This window comes from Podarcis pityusensis, assembly GCF_964106645.2.
Source record: "Podarcis pityusensis genome assembly, chromosome: 9".
Taxonomy (NCBI): Eukaryota; Metazoa; Chordata; class Lepidosauria; order Squamata; family Lacertidae; genus Podarcis; species Podarcis pityusensis.
In genome coordinates this window covers 56,317,231-56,343,253 of record NC_138034.1, presented here as the reverse complement: position 1 = coordinate 56,343,253, position 26,023 = coordinate 56,317,231, and the positions used below count along the sequence as shown (strand labels likewise).

The following is a 26,023-nucleotide window of genomic DNA, read 5'->3' as shown; positions in this document are numbered from 1 at the left end:
TTAGCAAGGTGTATGCAAGGTGTGGGCTATACTTTCACTGCAATCTGGCCCATTGTATGGAAGGGAGCGAGCACACACTATTCATCCCTTTTCACCCAATGCACCAACTCTGCCTTTGCCTTTCCAAACATGGAAATTGAGTGTTCAAATGCCACCTGCACTGTGCCAACACAGATATGAAAATCTCACGGCTGATTTCCAAGCAGCCATTTTCTCCTAGGTGATTCCTATGTGAATCCTAGGTGATTCAGACATTCCGTTCCCACTGGTACACCTGGGGGTGGTGACCAGACATGGCCCATTGGATGGGCTATGTACACCTTTCTTCACTCCACCGAGTGGACCAGAAATGAGATGTATTCTCCGTTCTGGCTCTATGTAAAACTGGAGTTAGAATGAAACATATGCTATTTACACACTTGCTTTGACCAGATTCCAAGAATTACGCAGGCACTGGAAACAGCTATGTGGAAACAGGACCTAAAACTCAACTGTATGAACTCAGCCATTTCTATGTAGTACTGGAGATCAGATGCACACTCCCATGTCTGCAGAAACTGCCCTAGTTATCTGAATGGAAGTCACTGACTTAAACCTGTACCTGTTCAAAGTTCTGAAGAGGGTTCCTTTCAGATTTACCATTTGAAGTCTGCAGTGTTTACTGTATCATGCAAGGCGCAAGTGATTTTTCTTTTTAAAAAGTTGTGAATTAGAAAATAAAATAATAATACAATAAAACAAAATAAAATTATGCTGTCTTGGGAGAATAATAAACTGCTTCAAAACTGTCGTGCCATTAATAACGGAAAGAATATGGAAATGTGTGAGAAATTCTTACTTTACTTCAAACACTGTGCATTTTATCTTAGGACTTCTGTGTTCTGTGTCATTCTAACCTCAAAAGGAAGGTCAATTCCTTTTGTGTGGGGGAGGGGAGAGATAGAGCTGTAGCCATCCTCCAACTTTCTGTGTTACTGGAAGTAGGAAACACAATGCATGCTTTTAAATTAGCCCTATTAGACATTTATTGTTTGAGACGCCTGAGGATGGAAATGCCCCAACATCTTTAGCTCTCTGATCACAGACTGATTTGAAATCTTTTATCAGTGCTTATTAAGAGTCACAATTTACTGCTTTGATTTTCTGTAGATTACCTGTCTGGGTGTAATGAATAGATATGTTCATTATATGGCTGAGTTCCAGAGAATGACCTCAATAATGCACACGAGAAACAACATTAGTTATCAAATAGCATTCTAAGATTGATCTCTTCATCAAAAAAATCATTTAAATTAGAAGTTTAGTATTCTGAGATACAATTAAACTACTATATACCTTAGAGAGGTACAATTTCCAGAGCTCTCGGGGAAGAGGGATTGATTGTTAAACCACACAGAGAACTGTAGCTCTGTGAGAATAGGAGTTTCTTAAGAATGCTCATTGTGAAACATTTTAATTATGTTTGCTCATTGTAATTTCCTAGAACCTAAGTCTGATGTCACAAAAGATCTGATACAAGACAAGATTTAGAGTTCATAGTCATAAATGCAAATATTCTCCTTAAAATTCGCAAGCTGTAATGTCGTGCTTCCAATAATTGTGCAATTATCCCCTTTCTACGTGCTTCATCTTGGAAAATCCAGTGGTTTCACTGCATGAATAGCTGACTCTAGAGTAGTCCCACATATGTCAGACCCTCTAAATGTCCCTGTTTTCCAGGGACATCCCCGATTTAGAGAAGCCGTTCCAGTTTCTGATTTGCTCCTGGAATGCCATGCTTTTCCTTAGGATGTCCCTGTTTTCATTGGAGAAATGTTGGAGTGTGGAATTATCCAATATGCCCCGCCCCAAGCTGTATGAAGGCAATCCTATATAAGGAAGTTTTTAAAAATGTTTGATGTTTTATTATGTGGCTGGGGAAACCCAACCAGATGGGCAGTGTATAAGTAATAAAATAATAAAATAAGAATTATGTTTTTATATGTGTTGGAAGCTGCCCAGAATGGCTGGGGCAACCCAGTAAGATGCATGTGAGGTATAAATAGTGAAATTATCATTATGGAAAGGGACGTCCCTATTTTCATTGGAGAAATGTTGGAGGGTATGATACGTAAAGAGGATTTTAATTAACCAACTGCTACAGTGTTTGCCAAGGAACAACTCTTGGTCTGTTAAACTCTTAATGACTTGTTGTCATGGCGGGAATGGATTAGGATAGTCAGATTCAATCCCTAAGTCATTCACAATTTCATCTCTAAAACCAGGCTAATCATTTCCCCCCCTAAGTCATAATTATGTAATAAAAAAGAAGCTAGCTGTTTAAAATTAAGACACAACCAATAAAAGAAACCAACAAAGTCTCAAAGAATATAGGGCTTCCAATGCTATCTCTAAGTGTCAGAGTTTGAATTGTTCTCTTGGAGCTGCTTTCAGAAAATTTGTCTTGGTTTCAAGCTTCCATGACAGAAAAATAAAAGTCATGTCAGTGGTTCAGTTGATGGAAACGATAATTATAATAAATGTTTGTTTGTTTGCTGATTTACTCAAACCGAGGTTCTGGCCCACTGTCTCTAATAAAAAACTCCAGTTAAATTTCATACTTGCTTTCTGCATTTGTAGCTCTGTAATCTTATTGCTGAAGGCTTTCAACCAGTTCTGTTCACAGATCAAGATTAACCAATTTTAGAAAGACTGAATCTAATTTTTACTAGACTTCATCAGCTGCAACTCGAAATGACTGAAGTGGGGACAATATATTTTCTGTGGAAGCACTTCCGGGGGCGGCGCGAACGGCAATGGCGGTCCTCTTCTGAATGGGAGAGGAGGCTCCGCAGGCAACGGGTCGTCCGCTACGGCGAAGCGGAGACCCATTCTGGAAAACCCCAGGCGGCAAGAGCCTGGGGTCTTGAGGCTCGGTGGGCGCCTTGAGCGACCCTCCAAGCGCAAAAGGAACCCCGTAAGGGGCTCCGGAGCGCGGAGGGGGGTTGCGGCGCTGAGAGCTGCTTCACAGCCTGAGGAGCGAAGCCGCGCTGCTGCTGCCGGTGAGCGCTGATCCCTTTTCCTGCTAAATTACGGATTCGGACGAAAAGCAACTAACTTGTGAGTAAAAGACTGAGTCACTTGAAATTAGAGACTTTAAAGGGAAAATCTAAATTGGCTTGAACTTGGCTGAAAGCGGAGAGACGTGGAAGCAGGAAGTCCGTCTTCCGCAGCCATTGAACTTGAAAAAAGCAATCAGCTGGAGGAGTGGAGGCTGAAAGAAAGACCTAAGCTTTACAGATCTAAGCATCTATTGAACTTGCATCTTAAAGTAAAGACTTTAAGCTAAAGATTTGGGATTATTACTTGCACTTGACTTTCCTCCTTTTATTGGATTACAAATTAGAAGGTGAAACCCAGAGTCAGGAGCTGCCTGAGCACTAAGGGAGCTGTCAGTACTGCAGATTTGGATACTGTATATTGGAACTTGAAACAATCTGAGGGTATTGAGACCTTTTAAATTTGAAACATTCTTTTTGGAGATAAATAAGCACTGTCTGTAACAAAGTGACCATTTATAAACTCTGCTAAACATTTGTATTTGAAGGTTCTTGGACATTAAATTAGACTCTGAAAGACATTTTAAGCTCCCTCTAGAGGATTGGATTAAAACAGTGACTTTACATGCACATTTTACTTTCGATTCCCTTGTTGTTTGCTTGCTCTGGACCTTTCCATTCCCATGGGAATAACTCAGTGTGACCTTGACTGACAGATAACGTTGGAATGAGTGGCACAAGAAAAAGAGGGAGAGCTAAACAAACAACTTTAACAACTCTAACCTCAGCCTCGCAGACACGTAGATCATCTGTACCTACTTTGCCCTCAGAAGTGGAGGGAGAGGGCGAAGCCGAGCAGTTACAATTGGAAGATATGGCCTCAGGAGTATCTGTTTCTGTTCTAGACAAAATTTTTGAAAAATTGGAAGCTTTGGACAAGAAAGTAGATGCGCAATCAGCAAAGATTGACAAAAATACAGAATGTCTAAATAAATTAACTACACAAGTGGTACAGAATGCACAAGCAATTGGACAGTTAACGGAGGCCTCAGCAGAAAATCGGAAATTGGCTGAGGACACCAGACAAAAATTAGAAAATTTAGAGCAAGAGGTAAGACCACTCACTAAACAAGTTGGGGAACATCAGATTTATCTCTCCATGATAGAACTGCGAAATCGTGAGAATAACTTGAGGATTAGATCATTACAAGAGGCAGAAGAAGGACATCTAACTGAGTTTTTGACCAAAGAATTCTCCAAGTTCTGGAATTTGGAAGAAAAGGACTTTAAAATCGTGTCAGCTTTCAGACTTGGAAGATTCATAAAGAAGGAGAGGCCCAGAGACTGTTTGATAACATTGAGATCAAAGGAGGAAAGGGATAAGATCTTGGGCCTACATTTCGTAAAATCACTGGAGGTTTTGGATAGAAGAATTGAAATCTATAAAGATATCCCAAGACTACTGCTGGATCTTAGAGCCGCCTATTCTGAACTTGCTAAACTACTAAGGAGCAACGCAATTCCATTCAGGTGGGAATTTCCCCAAGGAATATCTTTTACCTTTAGAGGGAGAAAGGTTAAAGTAAGAACACTGGAAGAGAGAGACAAATTCCTGTCTACATACGGAGAGGACCTTCAAAAAGGAATTGAACTACCTTCTGGGCCTGAGGCAACGCCAGTACCAACACCAGCACCTGTGGAACCTGAAGATCCTGAGAACAAGATACCACCCCTTGAAAAATAACCAGATAATTCAGGATGTCTCTGCAACTGTTGAGCTGGAATATTAATGGTTGTAACATTCCGGAAAAAAGGAAGAAAATATTTCATATATTAAAAAAAGAACAATTGGACATTATTTGTTTACAAGAAACACATGTGACGAGGCTCCACAGAAAAGTGTTAATAAATAAAAGATTGGGCCAGGAATTTGTATCGTCGGACAAAGTTAAGAAGAGAGGCGTGGTGATATATGCAAAAGAGAGCCTGTCACCTAAATTCCTATTTAAAGATGAACATGGAAGAATTTTGGCTATTGAGATACAATATCAAGGAGAGAAACTGCTGATATTAGGAATCTATGCACCTAATGAAGGGAAATCGGAATTTTACAAGAAGCTGCAGGAGACAATGCTGGACTATCTGGACTACAACAACATCATAATGATGGGAGATATGAATGGGGTCGTATCAACTAACATGGACAAGTCACAAAGTCAAAATGTTACAAAAGACGGCAGACTACCTAAAACCTTTTTTGAAATGACTGACAATATGGATTTGATTGACATTTGGAGGACAAAGAACCCACTAGGAAGAGAGGGAACATTCTTTTCTGAAGCCCAACTGACCTGGACAAGAATCGACCAAATATGGATTTCTAGAGGCCTGGTACCTAAGGTCAGAAAAGTGGAAATCTGCCCAAAGACCTGCTCCGACCATAATGCAGTAAAGATGGATATGACACTATTACCAACTGGATCCTTTAGATGGAAGATGAATGACAATTTGTTTAGAGATCAGGAAATTACCAAGAAGGCCCAAAAAGTTTTGAAGGACTACTTTGAGATAAACATGAATAATATGGTGGAAAAAAGAATAATCTGGGACGCAAGCAAAGCTGTAATGAGGGGATTCTTGATACAACAGAATGCAGTAAAGAAAAGAACACAAAATGAGAAAAAAGATAAGATCTTGGATAAAATAAAAGAATTAGAGAAGAAATTAAGAGTGAATCCGAAGTCACAGCCAACTCTGAGAGAAATTAAACTTTATCAAACACAATATTCTAAATTGATAAATCAGGAAATTGAATGGAAGGTTAAATTAATGAAACAAAAAACGTTTGAGTCGGCGAATAAATGTGGAAAACTGCTAGCTTGGCAGTTGAAGAGAAGACAAAGATTAAATACTGTTACAAACTTAGAGGTTGATGGAAAAAACATCCAGAATCCAGTGGATATCAGAAAGTGTTTCCAGAGATACTTCAAAAAATTATACACCCAAGGGCCGCAAGACGATGTTGAGATTAAACAATTTTTGGCAAAAAACGGACTATCTAAATTGTCACAAGAAAATAGGACAATCCTGAATTCTAAAATAACACGACAGGAGATCGAACAAGCCATCCAGAACATGCAACTTGGCAAATCTCCAGGACCAGATGGGCTGACCTCCAAGTACTATAAGACATTAAAAGACTATTTGATACAACCTTTGATGGAGGTCAGCAATGAAATTATGGAGGGGAAGAGGGCACCGGAGTCTTGGAAGGAAGCGTTCATCACATTAATACCAAAGTCGGAAGCTGAAAAGACACAACTTAAGAACTACCGTCCCATCTCTCTTTTAAATGTGGATTACAAAATATTTGCAGACATTTTGGCAAATAGATTTAAAAAAGTTTTAAATGAAGTAATTCATAAGGACCAGGCCGGCTTTCTCCCAGGTAGACATCTGTTTGCTAATACAAGGAACATTATTGACATTTTGGAACTTTTGCAAACAGATATAAATACAAAAGCAGTTTTAATTTTTATAGACGCGGAGAAGGCCTTTGACAATATCTCCTGGAAATTTATGATGGGAAATTTAAAAGAGATGGGAGTGGGACGGGGTTTTGAGAATGGGATTGAGGCGATATATTCAGAACAGAAAGCTAAACTGATAGTTAATAATGTGGTTACAGAAGAGTTTAAAATTGAAAAAGGGACACGACAAGGTTGCCCTATTTCCCCTTTGTTATTCATTTCGGTTCTGGAAGTGCTATTGAACATGATTAGAGGGGATCGGTTGGTGGAAGGAATTCAGGTCGGTCAGAAACAATATAAATTAAAAGCTTTCGCAGATGACCTGGTCTTGACCTTGCAGAAGCCAGAGCCCAGTACGAAAAGAGTATTACAACTGATTAATGACTTTGGTCGGGTGGCTGGATTTAAACTAAATAAACAGAAAACTAAGGTTTTGGGGAAAAATTTGACTGATACAGAGTCAGAACGGTTTCAGAATGAGACGGAACTTAATGTGGTTAAAAAAGTAAAATACCTAGGGGTAAACATAACAGTAAAAAATCTAAGTCTATTTAAGGACAATTATGAAAAATGCTGGACAGAAATTAAGAGAGACTTAGATAGTTGGTCAAAATTGAAACTTTCTTTGTTAGGCCGAATTGCTGCTATCAAGATGAATGTATTGCCAAGGATGTTGTTTTTATTTCAAACACTTCAGGTTTTGGACAAAACGGAGTGCTTCCAGAAGTGGCAGAGAGACATTTCTAAGTTTGTCTGGCAGGGCAAAAAGCCCAGAATTAAGTTTAAGATTTTAACCGATGCAAAACAAAGAGGGGGCTTTGCCCTGCCAGACTTAAAGTTGTATTATGAAGCCGCAGCGTTCTGCTGGCTAAAAGACTGGCTACTTCTTGAAGACACTGATGTGTTGGATTTGGAAGGGTTTAACAATGCCTTTGGATGGCATGCATATTTATGGTATGACAAGGTTAAAGCAAATAAGGCCTTTAAGAACCATATTGTCAGAAAATCATTGTTTAATGTCTGGACAAAATATAAAGACTTGCTGGAAAATAAAACACCAAGGTGGCTTTCACCTTTGGAAGCCAAGGCCCGAAAAAGACCCAATATGGAGGCTAAATGGCCAAAATATTGGGAAATACTAGAAAAGGATGGAGACAATTGGAAATTGCAGAGTTTGGAGAAAATGAAAGACAAAGTGCGAGATTGGTTACATTACGCTCAGATTAAAGAAGTTTTTAAAAATGATAAGAAACTAGGGTTCCAGGTGGAGAAATCGAAATTAGAAACAGAATTGCTAGAACCAAAGATTAAGGTACTTTCAAGGATGTATAACTTGCTGTTGAAATGGAATACACAAGACGAAACGGTTAAATCGGCTATGATAAGGTGGGCACAGGACATTGGGCACAATATCATGTTTGAGGACTGGGAGAGGTTGTGGAGTAATGGATTGAAATTTACTGCATGTAACGCTCTGAAAGAAAATGTAATGAAAATGATTTATAGATGGTATATGACCCCAGTCAAACTTGCCAAAATTTACCACCTGTCTGATAATAAGTGTTGGAAATGCAAAGAGTGTGAGGGAACGTTCTTCCACCTCTGGTGGACTTGCCCTAAAGTGAAGGCGTTCTGGGAAATGATTTATAATGAACTGAAAAAGGTATTTAAATATACCTTCACTAAGAAACCAGAGGCTTTCCTTTTGGGTATTGTCGGCCAAGGGGTGGCAAAGAAGGACCAGACATTTTTTATGTATGCAACAACAGCAGCAAGGATACTTCTCGCAAAACATTGGAAAACTCAAGATCTACCCACACTGGAAGAATGGCAGATACAACTGATAGACTACATGGAACTGGCTGAAATGACCGGCAGAATCCGTGACCTGGGAGAAGAGAGGATTGAGGAGGACTGGAAGAAATTTAAGAACTATTTACAAAAGTATTGTAATTTGACTGAATGCTAAATAAGATGCTAGATCAAAATAACTGAGCACCACTAAATTTAGAAGTTTTTAAGAAAATAAGTAAGACTGTGAAATTTAGCTCCTTCTGAGAATTATAAGATTATGAAATATAGAAGGGATATAAGAATTTAAATAAGATGATAAACTGCTGACAAAATGTTACAACGATGAAAGTGGGAGCGGGAGATGTGAGGAAGTCCAAAGAAAATGTGAAAATATGTTAAGATCAATGTTATATTGCTTATTATGTTTATTTTTATTGTAAAACCTAATAAATTGCTTTAAAAAAATATATATATTTTCTGTGGAAGCATTCAAGGCAGCTGCTATATATGTTAGCTTTGAAATAATATTCTTTTCTGCTAAGAGTACATTCAGTAGAGTTTGGATATGTTTATGCATTTGCTTCATTTATTGCTGATTTTTCAGACTAACCATAGTATAAATCAATCATCCAATCTTTTCCATCTACTTCACCCTCGAGACAATAAATTCCCGGAAGCAATAGCAATAGGGTTGTATGCATGTTGCATAATGTGCCACACCAGTGAGTTTCTGTACTGGGGCTACTCATGCTTTGCATTTACATTTTGCATTTACAAGATGTGGCTGAAGTCCCTTCAAAAGTATTTGCAAATGTGGAACAACATAGATAAATTATAGCCCAGGAACACTGCTCAGATGCATCACTGGGCAATGACAAGAATTTATATTGGTAGAGGTGGTTTTCAGTCAAGATGAGAAAATGACAAAAGCAAGCCAGGAAGGATACCAAAGCATAAACAAAGATTCTTTCTTACCTGGAAAAAATTGTGACTGGTGGCAAGTTCATTATCAGCATTTCCCAGTCACCTTCATGATTCAAGCAGAAGCCAGAAAACAAGTAGAACCTAACAAAGATAAACCAGAAGAGTACCTAAATAAGTACAATGTTTCCTGTTAAGATGATTAAAATCAATCAGAAGATGAGCATTACCTGGAACAGGTCTAGGAACTAAAGTTTGCAACAGCCTGTGCTAACTTCAGTTGTATCACTGTGGCCAGAAGGAATAAACCACTTAGTATCTTACAGTCCAGAATTTACAATCTAGAAGTTACCAGTTTCTCTTCTCTTTCTTTCAACTGACTGCATATATCTCAATGACTGAGCCACTCTGCTTCCATCCAGATTCTGCGCTAACATCTTAGGCAAGTTGTTTTTTATACAGCCAAAAAGATATCTACTATAACTATATTCCAGTATACAATTGTACTGATGAGCCACACTTAGCAAGCCACAATAAATGTAATACTGGTCTGAAATATCCCTGGATGGCCAATGGCGTTAGTTTTGTTTTTCCTTGAACTGCATATACAGAAAGGGCACTACAATGGTAGTAGCAATGGTGGCTGGTGCCCATTGGGACTATAGAGGTGGAATGCAGGGAAACCAGCAGCAGGTGAAGCCAGAGCCAATGACAGGCAGAACCAATTAATTCAAGTTTTGTCCCATCCTCCCTGCTGAGTCCTACATGGGGAAACACAAAGACTAAGGAAGAAGAGGAAATTGACAGCCAATGCCACATCTTGAACAGCTTGGAAGAAAGAAGGCAGACAGTTGGAGGCTGTCTGGGGGCAGGCAGAGGTTGGTGGGTTGTGATACATTTGCCCTAATAGATCAGTCTCCACTGGGTAGTAGTGATACATGTGTGGTTACAGTGGTGCCTCGCAAGACGAAATTAATCCGTTCCCTGAGTGTCTTCGTCTTGCGGTTTTTTCGTCTTGCGAAGCACGGCTATTAGCGGCTTAGCGGCTTAGCGGCTATTAGCGGCTTAGCGGCTATTAACGGCTTAGCGGCTTAGCGGCTATTAATGGCTTAGCGGCTTAGCGGCTTTAAGAAAAAGGAAACAAACTCACAAGAACTCGCAAGACGTTTCGTCTTGCGGAACGACTCAAAAAACGCAAAACCCTTTCGTCTAGCGAGTTTTTCGTCTTGCGAGGCATTCATCTTGCGGGGCACTACTGTATATCATTTGTATTTGTGCTTTGCTATGTTCATTTTAAAGCATACAAACTGTGCGGGAAAACTCAGGAACAAAGAAGACCAAAACTTCAATAAAGAATGGGGGAAATTTATAATTTACTTGAGAGACCACTGTAAGCAGATGAAAAAATTAGTAGGATTGTAATAATACTTGTAATGTAGAAAATATTGTGGATAAAATGGAGAGATATAAAATTTGGGTGATGAAATAATATGCAGTTGAAAAGGTTCATAAATAGGACCCAGGGAAGGGAAGGTGGGGAGTCTAGAGATTCGGAGAAATCTCTAAATATGGATATGCATTTTGTATTGTAACTCTACACTTGTAAAATCAAATAAGAATTAATTCAAAATGATAATAATAATAAAGCATCCAAACTGTGGACTGCTTCCCTGCTGCTGGCTGTTCTCTACTGCTCTGCTTCTACTTGAATGAGATGGTTTGCCTCTATGTGTGCATGCACACAGCTTGGACCTCATTTGACCTAATATTTGACCTTAACTTTCATAGGCCGTGGTCGAGAAAGACATTGTTAGCATACACCAGAGGTTGAGTAATGATAGTGCTGAGCATCCCTGTTTGGGGTTTCCACACTTTAGCAGCTGCCACAAAGAAAGCCTTCTCCTGAATTGCAATTTGTTGCACTTCTGAGGGTGGTGGAACTACTAAGAGAGTCCCTAAATCAGGATGGAGGCAATCTTTCAGCTATTTGAAGCCTAAGGCATTTAGGATGTTAAACACCAATGTGAGTACCTTGAATTGTCCCTGGTCCTAATCTGGCTCACCCATCCACTGGGCACTAGTTAATGAAAAGACAACAGCAGCAGCAGCTATGCAAGAACAGATTGTGGGATGAACATGCCTCGTTCGGGCCAATCTCAAGTCCCACTTGATGGACGTGTGCCATTGGTGCTAGGATGCAATCATAGTGGCAGTGAGCTAAGTGAGTATCACTTTCATAAGATGAGCCTCTGCAACCCTCTTTCTGCCTTTAGCATTTCAGAAATTTTTCTTCTCATTGCACTGCCATCCTCTGTTTAAAGGAAAATAGTGGCTTAATAAACAAAATCAAACCAAGCAGGAGACCTAATTCTGAGAGGTGTTAACTACTTCATCTATAATTCAACCTGCCCTTCCCTCTCATTGGTTGCATTAGGAAGCAGGGAAAGAGTAGCCCTCAAGACTAGCCTTCTGGTTGTACTTCAACATCGTGGCTTCAAATTTTGATTTAATTCAATCAGGGAAGAGTTTGTAGTTTTCATTATGACTTCCGGGTTAGCGCCATCGGCGAATGGCGGAGTTCCTCCGACCTAAGGAACGGGCTCCGTGGAAACTGGGTCTTCCCGCCGCGGCGAAGGTGGGGACCCACTAGAAATCCCAGGCGGAGGAAGCCTGGGAACGTGGGGTTCGGCAGGGCACCAGGAGTGCCCCCCTACTCACAGGGAACCCCATTTTGGGGCTCCGGAGTGAAGTGGGGTGAGCGGCGCGGTGCTGCGAACTGATTGCTACTTTCACAGAGTGAAGCCGCACAGCCATTGCCGGAGAGCGCTGACTTTTTCCTGTGGACAATTGGATTTAAAACAAGTACCCGTGAGTAGAAACGGAAAATTGGATCAAGAAATATCTTACTTTGGCACCGAAGCGGGAAGGTTCAAAACAGGAAGTCCGCCTTCCGCTTTTTGTATATAGACTGAAGCAAAAACCTTGTAAGCTAAAGCCTGGAAAGTCGTTAAAAAAGTCTAAATTTCCTTCATTTATAATTACTGAAACCCCCTTGGAAGCAGGAGAAAAGGGAGGGGGGACTTTGTTTAACGCCTGCAGGAGAGGGCGTCAAGAAAGATAAGTTTCCACCGTCTCTAACCTGGGAACGGGGTGTCAGAGACAGAAATTCTTGGAGAGGTTCATTGACTGTGAATGGAATACTTTGACAGATAGCTAAAGAAGAGAAATAAACTGATTCCAATGTTGCCTTTTGCATTCTAAAGAAACAAAATATCTGAAAAATGAAAGTAATTTTCCTTTGTTGGACTTGCCTTAAAAAAATGGATACAAATAGAAATTGTCTCCTCTAGAGGGAGCTTGTTAAATTGTTGCTGCAGTCTACTTGAGGACTCTACAGCTGTGAGATTAAGATCGTGGGACCAGTCCTTTTGACCTTGACTAAATATGAGCTGGGAGGAAGTTTTGGTGCTTGCTTTATGCAAGACAAGTGCCTTGTTGGAACAGATGCATGAGAAGATGGATTTGATGAATGAGAAAATTGATTTGATGACTGTTGTGGTCAATAACTGTGGACAAACAGGGAATATTGACACAGAAACCATTCAGGGACCAACTCAGGAACCTGTATTGATTGGGCAAGTGCAGAAGATAATGGAGGAGGTTGCGGTCGCACCTCAAATAATACAAATGGAGAGACCCGAGGCCCTACAGGAGCATAAGCCGCTGTCTTTGAAGATTGAAGTTGGAGTGGGCCAGGGGGAGTCTGGAGCTGAGGAGGTTCTTAACTTTGGAGAGACTTTGAAATATGTTCTTAAATATTTTTTGGATTACATTGATGACTGTGGGGAGTGGGACTGTGGGGAATGGGCTGGTTTGATGAAGGGAGACGGAGATAATTTTGGGTTGGAATCCCCCAGAGACCTACTCCTCAATGAGAAAGGAAAGAAATTAAGAAAGAGACCAACAAAAGACAAGGAAAAGTGCAAATATAAACAAGAAGAAGAAGATCTGCAGAAGGGACATGGAAGAGACTTAAGGGCCTCGGACATAAGATTACCAGGTTGATGGACTAGAAGGAATGGACAGTAAGGATTGACACGACCCGAGACCAGGAAGAAGAGACGTTGGATGAAGATTGGAAGAAAATTTATAAAGAAAATTTTTATTTAGGGAATTAGCCTAAAATTAATGAATATTAGGGAAAATGTTGGAATGAAACTATATGACTCTAGTAGAAATGATATCAGGAGTTATGTATAATCGAGTATTAAGTTTTAAGCTCTAAAGTATTTTACGGTAAGATAAGGTTAAATAAATTAAGGTAATTTGAATAACAGAATATGGGGAAAAGATGGAAAGGATTTGTTGAGTTAATTAATAGGTTAAATTGTCAAGATAAATTATTTAATAAAAATTGAGAAAGATGGAAAGAATTTGCTGAAATAACTAATTAAACTAGAATACAAAAAGGGAGGTGTGAGGAGGTCAATGAAACAAGCAAATGGAAGTTAAAGATATGTAATATGGGATTTGTGTCTTTTTTTCCCTTCCTTTCTTTTTATCTTTTTGCTGTATTGTTGTATTGGTTTTTATGTTTTGCTTTTTTTCTTCTTTTTATGTACTGTAGTGTTGTTTTTAATTTTTTCTTTTTTTCCTGTAATTCTGAAACTATTAATAAATATTATTTTAGTTTTCATTATCATTCTTGTGCAGATCTAATAGGAAAGTTTCTGCAAGTGTGGAAAATCAAATCAAATAGGGAGATGTCTGCCTTTATATGCAATTTGATCTTCCAAAAGTAATTAACTGATGGAAGAAATTGATATGGTCAAGCCAACACCTATTAAAAGTTTATTATTTTAATGTAAATGGGTAGGGATTAAGATCCATGGCAGAAATCATGGAATCGCATGAAACACTCAAGGTCAAAATAACTCAGTCAATAGAGCATGAGATGCTAAATCTCAAAGTTGTGTGTTTGAGCCCCATGTTGGGCAGAAAATTCCTGCATTGCGGAGGGTTGGACTAGATGACCCTTGTCATCCCTTCCAACTCTACAATACTGTGATTCTGTCTGCATGCTATATAAAATGAATAGTGTGCGAACATGTTGCCAGAGCTTTAAAATATTGAATGTGAATGTTCCGAGGCAATTTAAATGGAGCCTTCACACTGTTAAAACTTTTATTTTCTGACGATGGAATTACTAGATACAAATGAAGTCTTGTATCCAGTATAGAGGTTTATATGAAAGTGCCATGAACGTAAGAATTTCAGCTTGTGCCACAAAATAATATTCTTCTCTCCTCCCCATGCTCCCTAAATCTATTCTAGGGGTTCCCCTGTCTCTCTGGAGTAGGATTGGAGAGGGCACAGTGACATGTGTGGGGAGGAGAAAAGGGAAAGTCCTGTTGTGTAAGCGTAGATGCTTGTGTTAATGAACACATTGGTTGACTACTGCCCAAACAAATCTAATCTAAACTGAAGCAGCAGTTTAACCCTTACTTCCCTAGGCATGATCCAAACTTAAATCTCTCCCCCCCCCCCCCCAGTCTAGTGGCAATTAGCATTAGAGACAAAACTCAAATTAGTTCCAGTGGGAGCTTTTCCTCTAACACTGATTGCCATGTGAAGGGATTATCATTGGGACTGCAGTTGCGGAGAAATGGCTAAACTTCTTTTTCATGTGCACTGTAGTCCTGGTGAAAATAGTGTCTACGCTTCGTATTAATACTAATGAAAGATAATGACAAATACCTATTTTAAACAGCACGTCATTTAACCTTTAATTTGCAGGGCTGCACCAAGACATTTTGCTGTCCAAGGCGCAGGCAGGAGGGTGCCTCCCCAATTCCATGTACAAAAACTGGCCAGACTAGCAGCTTCAAACTAGCATTGGTATCCCCACTGCCCCTGAAAGCAGCATGTTAGCTTGGGGGGGCACAGAGTGTCGTGTCCATTTTGTGCTCCCAGAAATGTCAGCTGAGGCAGTCACCTCACTCTGCCTAATGATAGGGCCAAATGTCTGAGAGTAACAAGCTCTGAGGCGAGGACTGTGTCCTGGTGGACACAGATTGGCCTTGGGGGTCAGCTGACTAGATGGTCTGGCAGGTTGCTACTGCCTAAATATAGATGTTGGAAACATGTTGTATTCAGAGCACTGTCTATAAGGTTCATGGGGAAGCAGTGTGTGAATGGTGGAAGCTACTAGAAACTCCGGTTCAAGATGCACACACACACCCAGCACCTATTGAAATTCACACAACCTCTTTTTGTCCCAGATTTAAAGCCAGGCCTTCAGCACTGACAATGTGGAACCAAGTCCTAAGCTGACTCCAATTCTATTTCCTAGTCCACAAAGTCAAAACCTACTCGTTGAAAATACACACAGGAAGCATGCCAGGCAGAAAATCCCAAGGACACAATGCACATGAATTATTACACTTTGTAGAGTGTATCAGAGTGCACTTAGTAGTCCTTTCGAGCTGTTCCCTTCCACCCAGTATTGATGACTGTTGGCTGCATAGCCTGTTCTTTAGCTATTTGGTGGGTAATAGGGTTCCCTCTCCATACCACAATTGATCAGTGTTAAAGTCACTTTGAAATCACCACATTTGTTTTCTGGATCCTTGAAAATGGAGAAGGGATGATAGTGCTACCATTCGTGAGATAATTGAACAAGCAGCATGTCTTATGATAAGGGACAACTGTTGGAGGTCAATGGGTCACACAAGAAGCGAGGGAGGTGATCCCAAAACTAGTGACTATATGAATAATATGGATTCCACTGTGTGCCAGTTGATACGAACTTTCTCTCTGTATTGCTCTTTCTGTGATGCCCCATTCACACAGAGAAGCTATCACTTGATCTTGCAATACACAAGTGATGGTTGTGCAGTAATGATAATCAAGTGAGCATGCAAGTGTGAATTAGACTTGAGACTTTGGTGAATGGGTACCATAAGGATCTCAAGCCTTCTCCTGCATCTTTCATTGACTCGCCCTCAGTTGCTGTCAGAAAATGGGTTGTAGAAAAAGTCTTCTTAATACCACTTACCATGGAATTTACCATTTCCATGACTGCCATAAAGTGGCTTGATGCCCAGGACTGCACCTGGGACCTTCTGGATGAAAAGCTGATGTTCTACCACTAAACTATAGCGCTTTCCCCAGATATGGAATAGCTCAGTTGGTAGAGCATGAGACTGTTAATCTCAGGGTTGTAGGTTTGAGCCACATGTTGGGCAAAAGATTCCTGCATTGCAGGGAGCTGGACTTGTTGAACTTCAGGGTCTCGTCCAACAATTCTTTGGTTCTATGATATGGAAAGCAACCACTGGATGCTTGGAAGTGAATGTGTCCATCTGCATCTTTTTCAACCAGACTAACAGGAAAAGGCAATATTAATCGAGTTACTTTTCTTTTCTATTCATCTTGCATATTAAGAAGTATTCTCTCTGGCTGAGAACCAGGAACTGCACACTATCTAAGGAGGAGGAGAAGCAACCTTACTTCTCAACACTATTTTTCATCCAAAAAGTAAACACATGTATGCTTCTAGCATCTCTAGGCTGGTGCACTGTTAGATGGCAAATTCATAAAGCAAAACTGAAATCAATTTAGGGTATGGGTAGAATAACCCAAAGCACTTTAGCAGCGCTCTCGGATAATGGGAAATGATGTGGGTGGGGGGTCTAAGTCATATGGCTTCAAAGAAATGTGCCACTAATGGAAAGGAAGATGATTAAAGGCTGCTTATAAAACTTCAGAGTGCTCTTAGTAATCAAGCAAGGTGCTGGCTGGAGAACACTGCTTTCTGGAGCCAAGACTGCTGTGTTCTTATGTTGGGAAATTCTTTCTTTAATCTTATAAAGACATGGGTGATTGAGTTTATAGACTTTTTAATGCATGGGAGAAATGCCTATAGCATCATGGTAAAGCATAGGGATGGGTGAGTCTGTGGATTTTGGTTTATCTCAGTTTTTTGTTCCTCCAATCTTAAGAACAGTTTTCCACATTTCCACATCAGTTTGCAAAAGTTTGTTGTCTTTTTAAAGAGAGCCCTCATGAAAATTCACCATGTGCATATTTTTGTATGCAACTTTGTCCAACGTACACATTTTTGCAAAGTAATTGCTTCCAATATGATGCATTCTGTATATTATATTTGGTGATATATGCACATTATTGCCTATAGCATCATGGTAGAGCACAGTTTTTTTTGTACATATTACTTGGCTGGAGAACACCATTGCAAAATTTGGAGAAGTGCCAGTTTGGGCAGACTGCTGTGTTTCAGTTTGTGTATTGTTTTAGAAAGTGCAAATGAGATAGGTTTGCTTTTAAACGCAACCTACAATGAATTTGTGGCCCATCCCTAGCTGCCAGCCTGCTCCCATCCCCTCCTATATCCCCTGCATATATCACAAAAGAAAATGCTCATGTACTTCCTCAACGTCACAGAATCAATATTTCTTTCTGAGCAATGGTTAGATGCCACATTTGGTGGTTCTGTTATATTACGCCTTTATGGGTGGCCGCGCACCAGTAACCTAGAGAATGTTTTACCTTGTCAGAAAGCTCCTATTATGCTCTGGATGGCAGCACACAATTGCCTCTTGTTCCTCATTGCAGAACTAATAATACATTTTTATTCCACAGGGCTTCCAAGTACAAAACAGGTGAAGCATAGCTTAATTTTGTCAAAGTGTGATAGGTTCTATTAAGTTTTAAGAGGGCAACATTCCCCTTAACTTACATTTTATACATGAAATGCAGGAGTTGCCTGTTTCTGCAGCAGCAGCATGTAGAGGTCAGTGCTGAAACTACGAGGGAAGAATTAGGGGACCATTACTGAAATCCATTGTCTACCCTTCCTCATTTTTTAGCCAAATAATGACCCTCTTTAGCCTTCAAAAACTGTAGTTAATGGCCATCACAAAAGTTTGGGGGTGATCCTCCTTTGCCTGTCTCCTGTAATTCAAACACTGGTAGATGATCCTTGGTTCAGTACCTGGAATCTTTAGGTAGGTCTCCTGTCTGAAATCCTGGAGAGCCAATACCCATTGGGCAGACAATATTGAGATAGATGGACCAATTCTCTGATGGGTTTAAGACAGCTTCCTATATTTCTGTGTTCAGTGGGGCTTAAGTCAGTGTTCCCCAGTCTTGTGCCCTCTTGTGGACCACAACTCCCATCTGCCTTAGCCAGCATGGCCAATGGTCAGCGTTGATGAGATTGGCAGTCCTAAAGATCTGGACGGCATGAGGTTTTGAAAAGCTGGTGTGTGGTATTTCAGACATGCTTACCTAGGAGTAAGCCCCGTTAAACTCAATAGGACTTACCTCTGAGTAGACATGCCTAGACTAGTGCATATCCCTACGCACAATAATGTGTGAATATGTCCTATTATATTATAGTTGCAGTTAATTATGTGGCATGAATCTGAACTAACTATATGACAATTCTAGTAGAATTCTACCACCAGTAACCAAGTAAAATGACAGTATTGTAGTGGAGAGCAGGGTGCATTTCATGCCCTCTTTTTAATTTTTTTTTAAAGAAAACCTTTACAAAACATGGCTTTGGGCTGCTTTTCTTCACTGTCTCCAGCTGTGTTACAGTGTGACAATTGCTGTGGGAGCACAGTCCTATTATGCTTCCTGCAGAAATAAGCCTGGAGCAATTGAACTACCTATATTCATTGTTGTGTCACATTGTGCCATGCAACACATTGTTAATGATCAATAGACCTAGTGCAGCTAATAGGCTCTTATTCTCTACAGTAGCCATGTCACAGGTAAGATTATGCTTCACATGTCACTTCATTTTACCTCCACACAATGCAGCCAAGCTCCCAAAAATAAATAAATGTGAAGCCTGTCTGCTTTAATTTAACGTGAGATTATTAAAAAAAAAACATGTTTATATGCAGACCTATAAAAAAGGAGCACAAGACATCCCAGGAAAAGTACAGTCCAGAGAAGGAACTCAGGATTAACTCTTGTCTGTACAGTATTGTTCATTTTCAGTTTATTGTGAAAAATCTCACGGCCTTGCATCAAAGAGGAGTTCCATTTGCAGCTGTCTTGCTTCAGAATCTTGTCAGGCTAGAACAAGGATAGGGGGAAAAAGATCAATTCAGGTCATATTTAAAGGTGAATCTACCTAACTCATACTTCTTCAAACAATATAAATTGAAACACAGGCATCTTTTGAAATTCACACTTGTACATATTTTACAGTGCAGTTCCCCCAGCCATGTAATGTGTACAAAATGCATACAATACGTGTGGGTATCATTGCAAGGAAGCATGTGTAGATTAGGAGAAATTTTCACAGGAACACTGATGAATTTTCATGAGGACTTTATAAAATAATTGCAAACTGGTGTGGAACTATGGAGACCTAAAGTTAAGATTTGATTATTATTTTTTAATGAGAAACTCACTTCCTGCCTGCGAGCAAAGAGGATCCTGGGGAAAGCTTCACAAAAGCTAATGCTTGAGCATCAGCAACCACCTCCCTTTAAATATTCTGAGAAGCCCAGAGCCTGAACGTTCACCTGTACTGAAGAGGATGAAGCCCTTCAGGTGCCTCGACCTTCTGAGCATAGAGGCCAGTTTGGCATCCCACCCCCACACCCCAAAAAGGAGAATGCATCAGCAAAAACGAGAAGAGAGATTTATATGAAATTTGTGTGTGCTAATATATAGATACAAATTAAGAAATAACGAGTCTAATTTAACCAGAAATAAAATATGTCTCACCATAGTGGGGAAGACTAGAGTGGCTGGGGAGGCCCAGCCAGATGGGTGGGATATAAGGAATAAATTTATTATTATTATTATTATTATTATTATTATTATTATTACCACCAGGTGATCTGTATGCCTGCTCATTCTGTTATTTAGATGTTAGCTGTTGATGGGCAGCTTGAAGACTCCTGGCTCTTATGGTTCTTTACTTTTAAACTGGACATGGTTTCGGCATCCCTTCAACTAGAGGACTGACAGCCTTTCAAACAAAATACAGCCATCTCTCACTGTGCATGACCCATACAGCTCTGTCTTCCAACAGAAGAGAATAGCTGGTAGGGTCAGGAAGAATGGTTAGGGGCAGCTGCTGCTGCTGCACTCATGGTCAACTCATTCTGGCTAATAGCACGTCTGCCCTGAATATATATATATATATATATATATATATATATATATAGCTGCTGGATTTTGCCTTAGATGAAATTCAGTGTGAATTTGGAGGTCCTTGCTCATGTGAAAGAAAGCTTAGCAAGAGACTCTGGAAGGCTACCAGCATTGCTTAGTAACATTCAACTGCCAGTCCAGTTAGCTGTTGCACATGGACTGGAAGCTGCCATTTTGTCCTTCACCATAGGCAGCAAAATCCCCTAGGCTCAGTATGGTATTTTCTAAAGATCACCATTGTCAATGGATATATCAGGTCTGATCCAAACATGGCAATTTTTCATGCAAGTTTCATGCTAATTTCTTCATGAATGGAATGCGTTTGGGCTTGTGTGAACCAATCTTTAATTGCATCTGAAATTATTAGCCACTGATATAAAGTGACGCTTATCTGTAAATCTTTTTCTTTTTCTTCTTCAGAAAATGCACAGGGCAGTCTTGCTATTATCCATGAAGAAGATGCACAGGAATGGGCACTGTATTTAAAAACAATTTTCAAGCATCTCTTATCAGAAGACAGAATCTTGCTTTACAACATGGGATCTCCATCCATCCACCTGGGATTTCCACCCCTGGGATCTTACAGATGTAAACTGCTGATACTTTCAAGTGGACTTGTTAACTGTCTGAACAAAAAGAAAAGACGTTTTCTGGACAAGATCCTTCAGCCTCCTGAAAGGGTGGTTGTTTTGCTTTGTGGGATTGAAAGTTCAGACACTATCTATCAAATATTGAATATAGACCCACACAATCTGTTGATTACCACTAATCATGATCCAGAAGTCTACCTTGCAGTGATTACTGGCATTATTCAACAAGGTAACATCTTCCTTCCTTCCTTCCTTCCTTCCTTCCTTCCTTCCTTCCTTCTTCCTCATCCTCCTTCCTCTCTCTTAAAAATCCGCTTTATTTTCAGGGACTGGGGCACAGCAGATAGGTGTGCTTCCACATTTTTTGAGACAGTCTTAAAATATTCTGAAGCTCAGCAGTTGGCTCAACAAATAGTTTAAGCCTAATGATGATTTATTTGTCATATGGTTTTGTCCCAATAAGCAGGAATGGTTTTTATATTCTTTCCATCTGAAAAGCAACTTTGATGTGATTTGCATATATTACAGTAACATGGGGGGGGGGGAGAGAAGTGAACTGAAAGAACCTTTTATTGGAATTTTGTAAAAAAAGAAATGCATGTATACATGCACATACTCTTTTCTTGCATTTTTTTGTAATGCAAGCAGTGGAGAATTCCGAATTAGGTGTCACCAACCTTTGAAAGTCACATTTGGAATTTTGAGTGATGGGGATTTCTGGTCACTTTTCTCCTCACTCCCTCAGATCACCCATCCTTGCCCAAGAGAGTAAAGATGCAGACAGATGTGTCACTTTGTTTTTCAAAGAGAGCTCAGTAAAACTTGTATCCGGTAGAATTCGTCTGAAAGAGGAAGTGGGAAAGAAGGTCACTCGTCTCCCTTCCTCTTTCAACTCTATGCATTTTCAAGGGAGGAAAAGCTAACAGAACTCATCATGACTAAGGGGACAGTGAGTGGGGAGCTCAGAGGCTTCGTAGGCACCAGGTGAAGACCTGAAGTGCACCACTGCACTCTCTAGAACTTCCTTGTGATTAGTGGGCATGGGGCAGCTAACAAGGGCGTGGACAGTCTGTGCTTTTCACAAGTGTGGATGTTAGGGGTGTGTTGTCAGCAATGTGTCCCAGCTCCCAGTGATCATGTGGTGCTTTCTTTGATTCAGTCATGAAAGGGGCTTAGGAATAAACAGTGATGGAAGTAGCAAGATGCTCCATAATCTGAGAAGGCCCTTTGTCTTGTCTCACCCCAGCCATGCCTCAACACTTGGTGAGACTCATAAAAAGGCCACTCCTCCTGATGTTTGGGAGCAGGCAGGATAGAATGGGAAGTCATCCCTAAGATATTCTAATGACATAAGCCATTTAGGGCTTTTAAAAGAATATCATCAGCAGTGTGAATTGTGGTTAGAAGCAAATGGGCAACCATGCAAATTGGACCCAGGGAAGTGAGCCCACCAAGATCTTTGCAGCTGAATTCTGGACCACATGAAAAGTTCTGAAAACATTTCTAAGGTAACCCCATGGTTGTCCTTAGTTCTTACATAATGACTCAATTTGGCCATAATTGTGCGTCCAAATATTTTATTTACCCCTTTTTCTATTGCAGAAGAGACCTAATAACTTAGGAACATAGGGAGGTGCCTTATACCAAGTCAGGTCATTTAGCTCAGTACTGTCAACAATGGCAGCGGCTCTCTGAAGTTACAGGCAAGAGTTTTCCCAGCGCTACATGAAAATGATGCGGTTTGAACTTGAGATCTTTTCCATGCAATGCATGTGTTATGTTACTAAGACACAGTCCTTCTCAAGGTCTTCATTCTTCGATATTTGAAATATATTCTTCATATGATAGTTGCTGTTGTTATGTAAGTTGGCAAGTACAGCTAACTCCTGTGCGTGGTTCTCATGTATAAAAAATAATAATCAAAAGCTTCAAATATTGTACAAATTTGTACAATATTCCAGCAATACTATAAATTGCACAAATGGCCAAGTTCACTATAGATCAGTGATGGCCAAACTCAGCCCTCCAGCTGTTTTGGTCCTGTTAGGGATGATGGGAGTTGTAGTCCAAAAACAGCTGGAGAGCCAAGTATGGCCATCACTGCTATAGATGATAGAAACGTTTTCTTTTCTCTTTACTTTTGCAGCATAAAGGATTATAAGTGCCAGGAACTTTAAACAATATGTCAACTAAAAAAGGTAAAGGGACCCCTGACAATTAGGTCCAGTCGTGGCCGACTCTGGGGTTGCGGTGCTCATCTTACTTTACTGGCCGAGGGAGCCGGCGTACAGCTTCCAGGTCATGTGGCCAGCATGACTAAGCGGCTTCTGGAGAACCAGAGCAGCGCACGGAAACGCCGTTTACCTTACCGCTGGAGCGGTACCTATTTATCTACTTACACTTTGACTTGCTTTCGAACTGCTAGATTGGCAGGAGCTGGGACCAAGCAATGGGAGCTCACCCCGTCACGGGGATTCGAACCGCTGACCTTCTGATCGGCAAGTCCTAGGCTCTGTGGTTTAACCCACAGCGCTACCCAAAATATCAAATCATTATATGGTAACCATATCCCCTTAAAATTACTATAGCAGGAAACGGTTACCATATATCCAGATATTTCCCCAAGTATATCCTAAATGTATTATATTTAAGTTTTTAAATATAAGGCAAAAGGCAAAATGTGTCTCAAATTAAGTACCTCTAAGTCAATGGAAGATTTAAGCATATATCTAACTCTCTCCAATTCAGATCAATGGGACTTAAAAGTACTTAATGTTGGCTATAAAAAAATGTGTACTTCATTAAAAATGTAGCTTCCCAGTTTAAAGTATTCAACCATGCTTGAAAACCAAAGATGTCACAGGAAAAGGAACTAATTGTGATGTATCTTCATTCTTTCTGCACCACATCACCCCTGCTATAATGGGAATACGGATAGTATCCATCAAGAAACTGCAAAAGGACTATATGAACTAAGAACATTTTAGTAACATTGCAGATGCATAAAGATTAGAGTTGCTCACAATTGCCTCCCAAAAGGAATTCAGACATGGGGGGGGGGGGTGTTTTGCGATAGAACTGTCTATGCAAATCCTTACTTTTCTTCTCCTATGCCTTATGGTTAAATTCTTGTTGAAAATACTCTTGAAGCATATAGTTAAAGATTTCCAATGTGTATCTGTTGGCTGAAAGAGGAAAGTATTTACATGCACTAACAAAGTGAAATAGACTTTGTCTCCCCACCACCCCCAGTTAAAATACTTGGCAAGCATGTTTTCTTTTTCCATATGCAAAGGGCCCGTTCTGTGAGCCTAAAGGTAAATTAATGAGAGCGTGTGCAGTACAAATCGTTCGGCAACATCCAGCCCATAGCTTCTCATTATGGGTTTTTCTTGTCCCTTGAAAGCTTGCTAGAAAAAATATTATGAGTATAAAAGAAGCACTCAAAAGCCATAAAAAAGCATTTTAGTTTGCATGTGCATGAAGACTAGGTCCATTTGTCCCAGTTTAATGCTAGAATACGCCCAGGGAAATGTAGGAATTATGGGTCCACTTGACCTGTAAGAAGCTTGCAAAGCACTGCATGTACCTTAATTTCCCAGAATGGTGGTATACATAATGTTTCTGGTAAAATAATATTCTGCATGCTATTTCGTTCCAGCAGTAACTTGGAATGAGAAACTTGGAGGACCTGTAACAAAAGCACTGGCATATTACCTTGAAACACAAGCAGGGTTTACTCGCCTGGCTGTTAAAACTGGATGTACCAAACTCCTGCAAGCCATAACATGTCTGATCTCAGAAGCTAAGTCAGATCAGGCCTGATTGGTACTTGGATGAGAAACTGCTTGGGAACACTGAGTGCTTTAGGCTAGGCATGGACAAGAGAATAGTTTAGTCATTGTGGTGGGTTGCCACTTTTGGCAGCATCTGAACATTCAGTGAAATTTCTAGTTCAGTCTTCCTGAGAACAACGGAAGAGCCCTGCTGGATCCTATTTCCCACAGGAGCAAACCAGAGGCATTTGGGAAGCCCAGGAATAGGGCATAAAGGCAATAACTCTCTCCTGTTGTTGTCCCCCATCAATGGGTACTTTGAGGTTGGAATGCTGGAGCAATTTGCTCTTTGTGGTAAAGGTAAAGGGAGCCCTGACCATTAGGTCCAGTCACGGACAACTCTGGGGTTGCGGTGCTCATCTCGCTTTACTGGCCGAGGGAGCTGCGTACAGCTTCTGGGTCATGTGGCCAGCATGACTAAGCAGCTTCTGGTAAACCAGAGCAGCGCACAGAAATGCTGTTTACCTTCCCGCTGGAGCAGTACCTGTTTATCTACTTGCACTTTGACTTGCTTTTGAACTGCTGGGTTGGCAGGAGCAGAGACTGAGCAACGGGAGCTCACCCTGTCGTGGGGATTCGAACTGCCGACCTTCCAATCGGCAAGCCCTAGGCTCTGTGGTTTAACCCACAGCGCCACCCGCATCCTGCTCTTTGTGGATTCCAGTGCAAACACATCTGATCAGCAGCTCTTGGACTGATGTCTAAATGACAACACAGTTATCATTTGGATTTCACATTTCTCTAAATTTGGGGGAATAAGGACTGTAGCTCAGTGGTAGAGCATTTGCTCTGCATGCAGAAATTCCCAGGCATCTCCCTTGGCACCTCCAGGTACAACTTGGAGAGACTTCTACCTGAAACCCTGGTGAGCTCCTGTCAGTCAATGTAGACAAAGCTGAGCTAGGTGGACTCAGTATAAAGCAGCATCCTATGTTCTTCCTGTAAGGTGCAGTTCTTGGCTCAATGTGTAAGAAACAAGAGAGTGGGGTGCAACCAATTAATTAATATGCCACAACTGCCAGAGTTGCTTCTAAGTGGGTGACAAGTATAAAAGCAGCTACAAAAAATAAAAATAGAAATAGAAAAATGCATAATAAGAACACAAATAAAAC

General features: G+C 40.4%; 1 protein-coding gene across 1 annotated transcript in view; it reads left to right on the top strand.

Moving 5' to 3' along the window:
- Window positions 1–26,023, top strand: part of BANK1 (B cell scaffold protein with ankyrin repeats 1) — a 174,811-nt gene that overhangs the window by 5,813 nt on the left and 142,975 nt on the right. Inside the window, exon 2 of the mRNA XM_081020292.1 lies at window positions 20,906–21,304. Coding sequence (XP_080876418.1) covers window positions 20,906–21,304 — 399 coding nt within the window. The remainder of the gene's footprint in view (window positions 1–20,905; window positions 21,305–26,023) is intronic.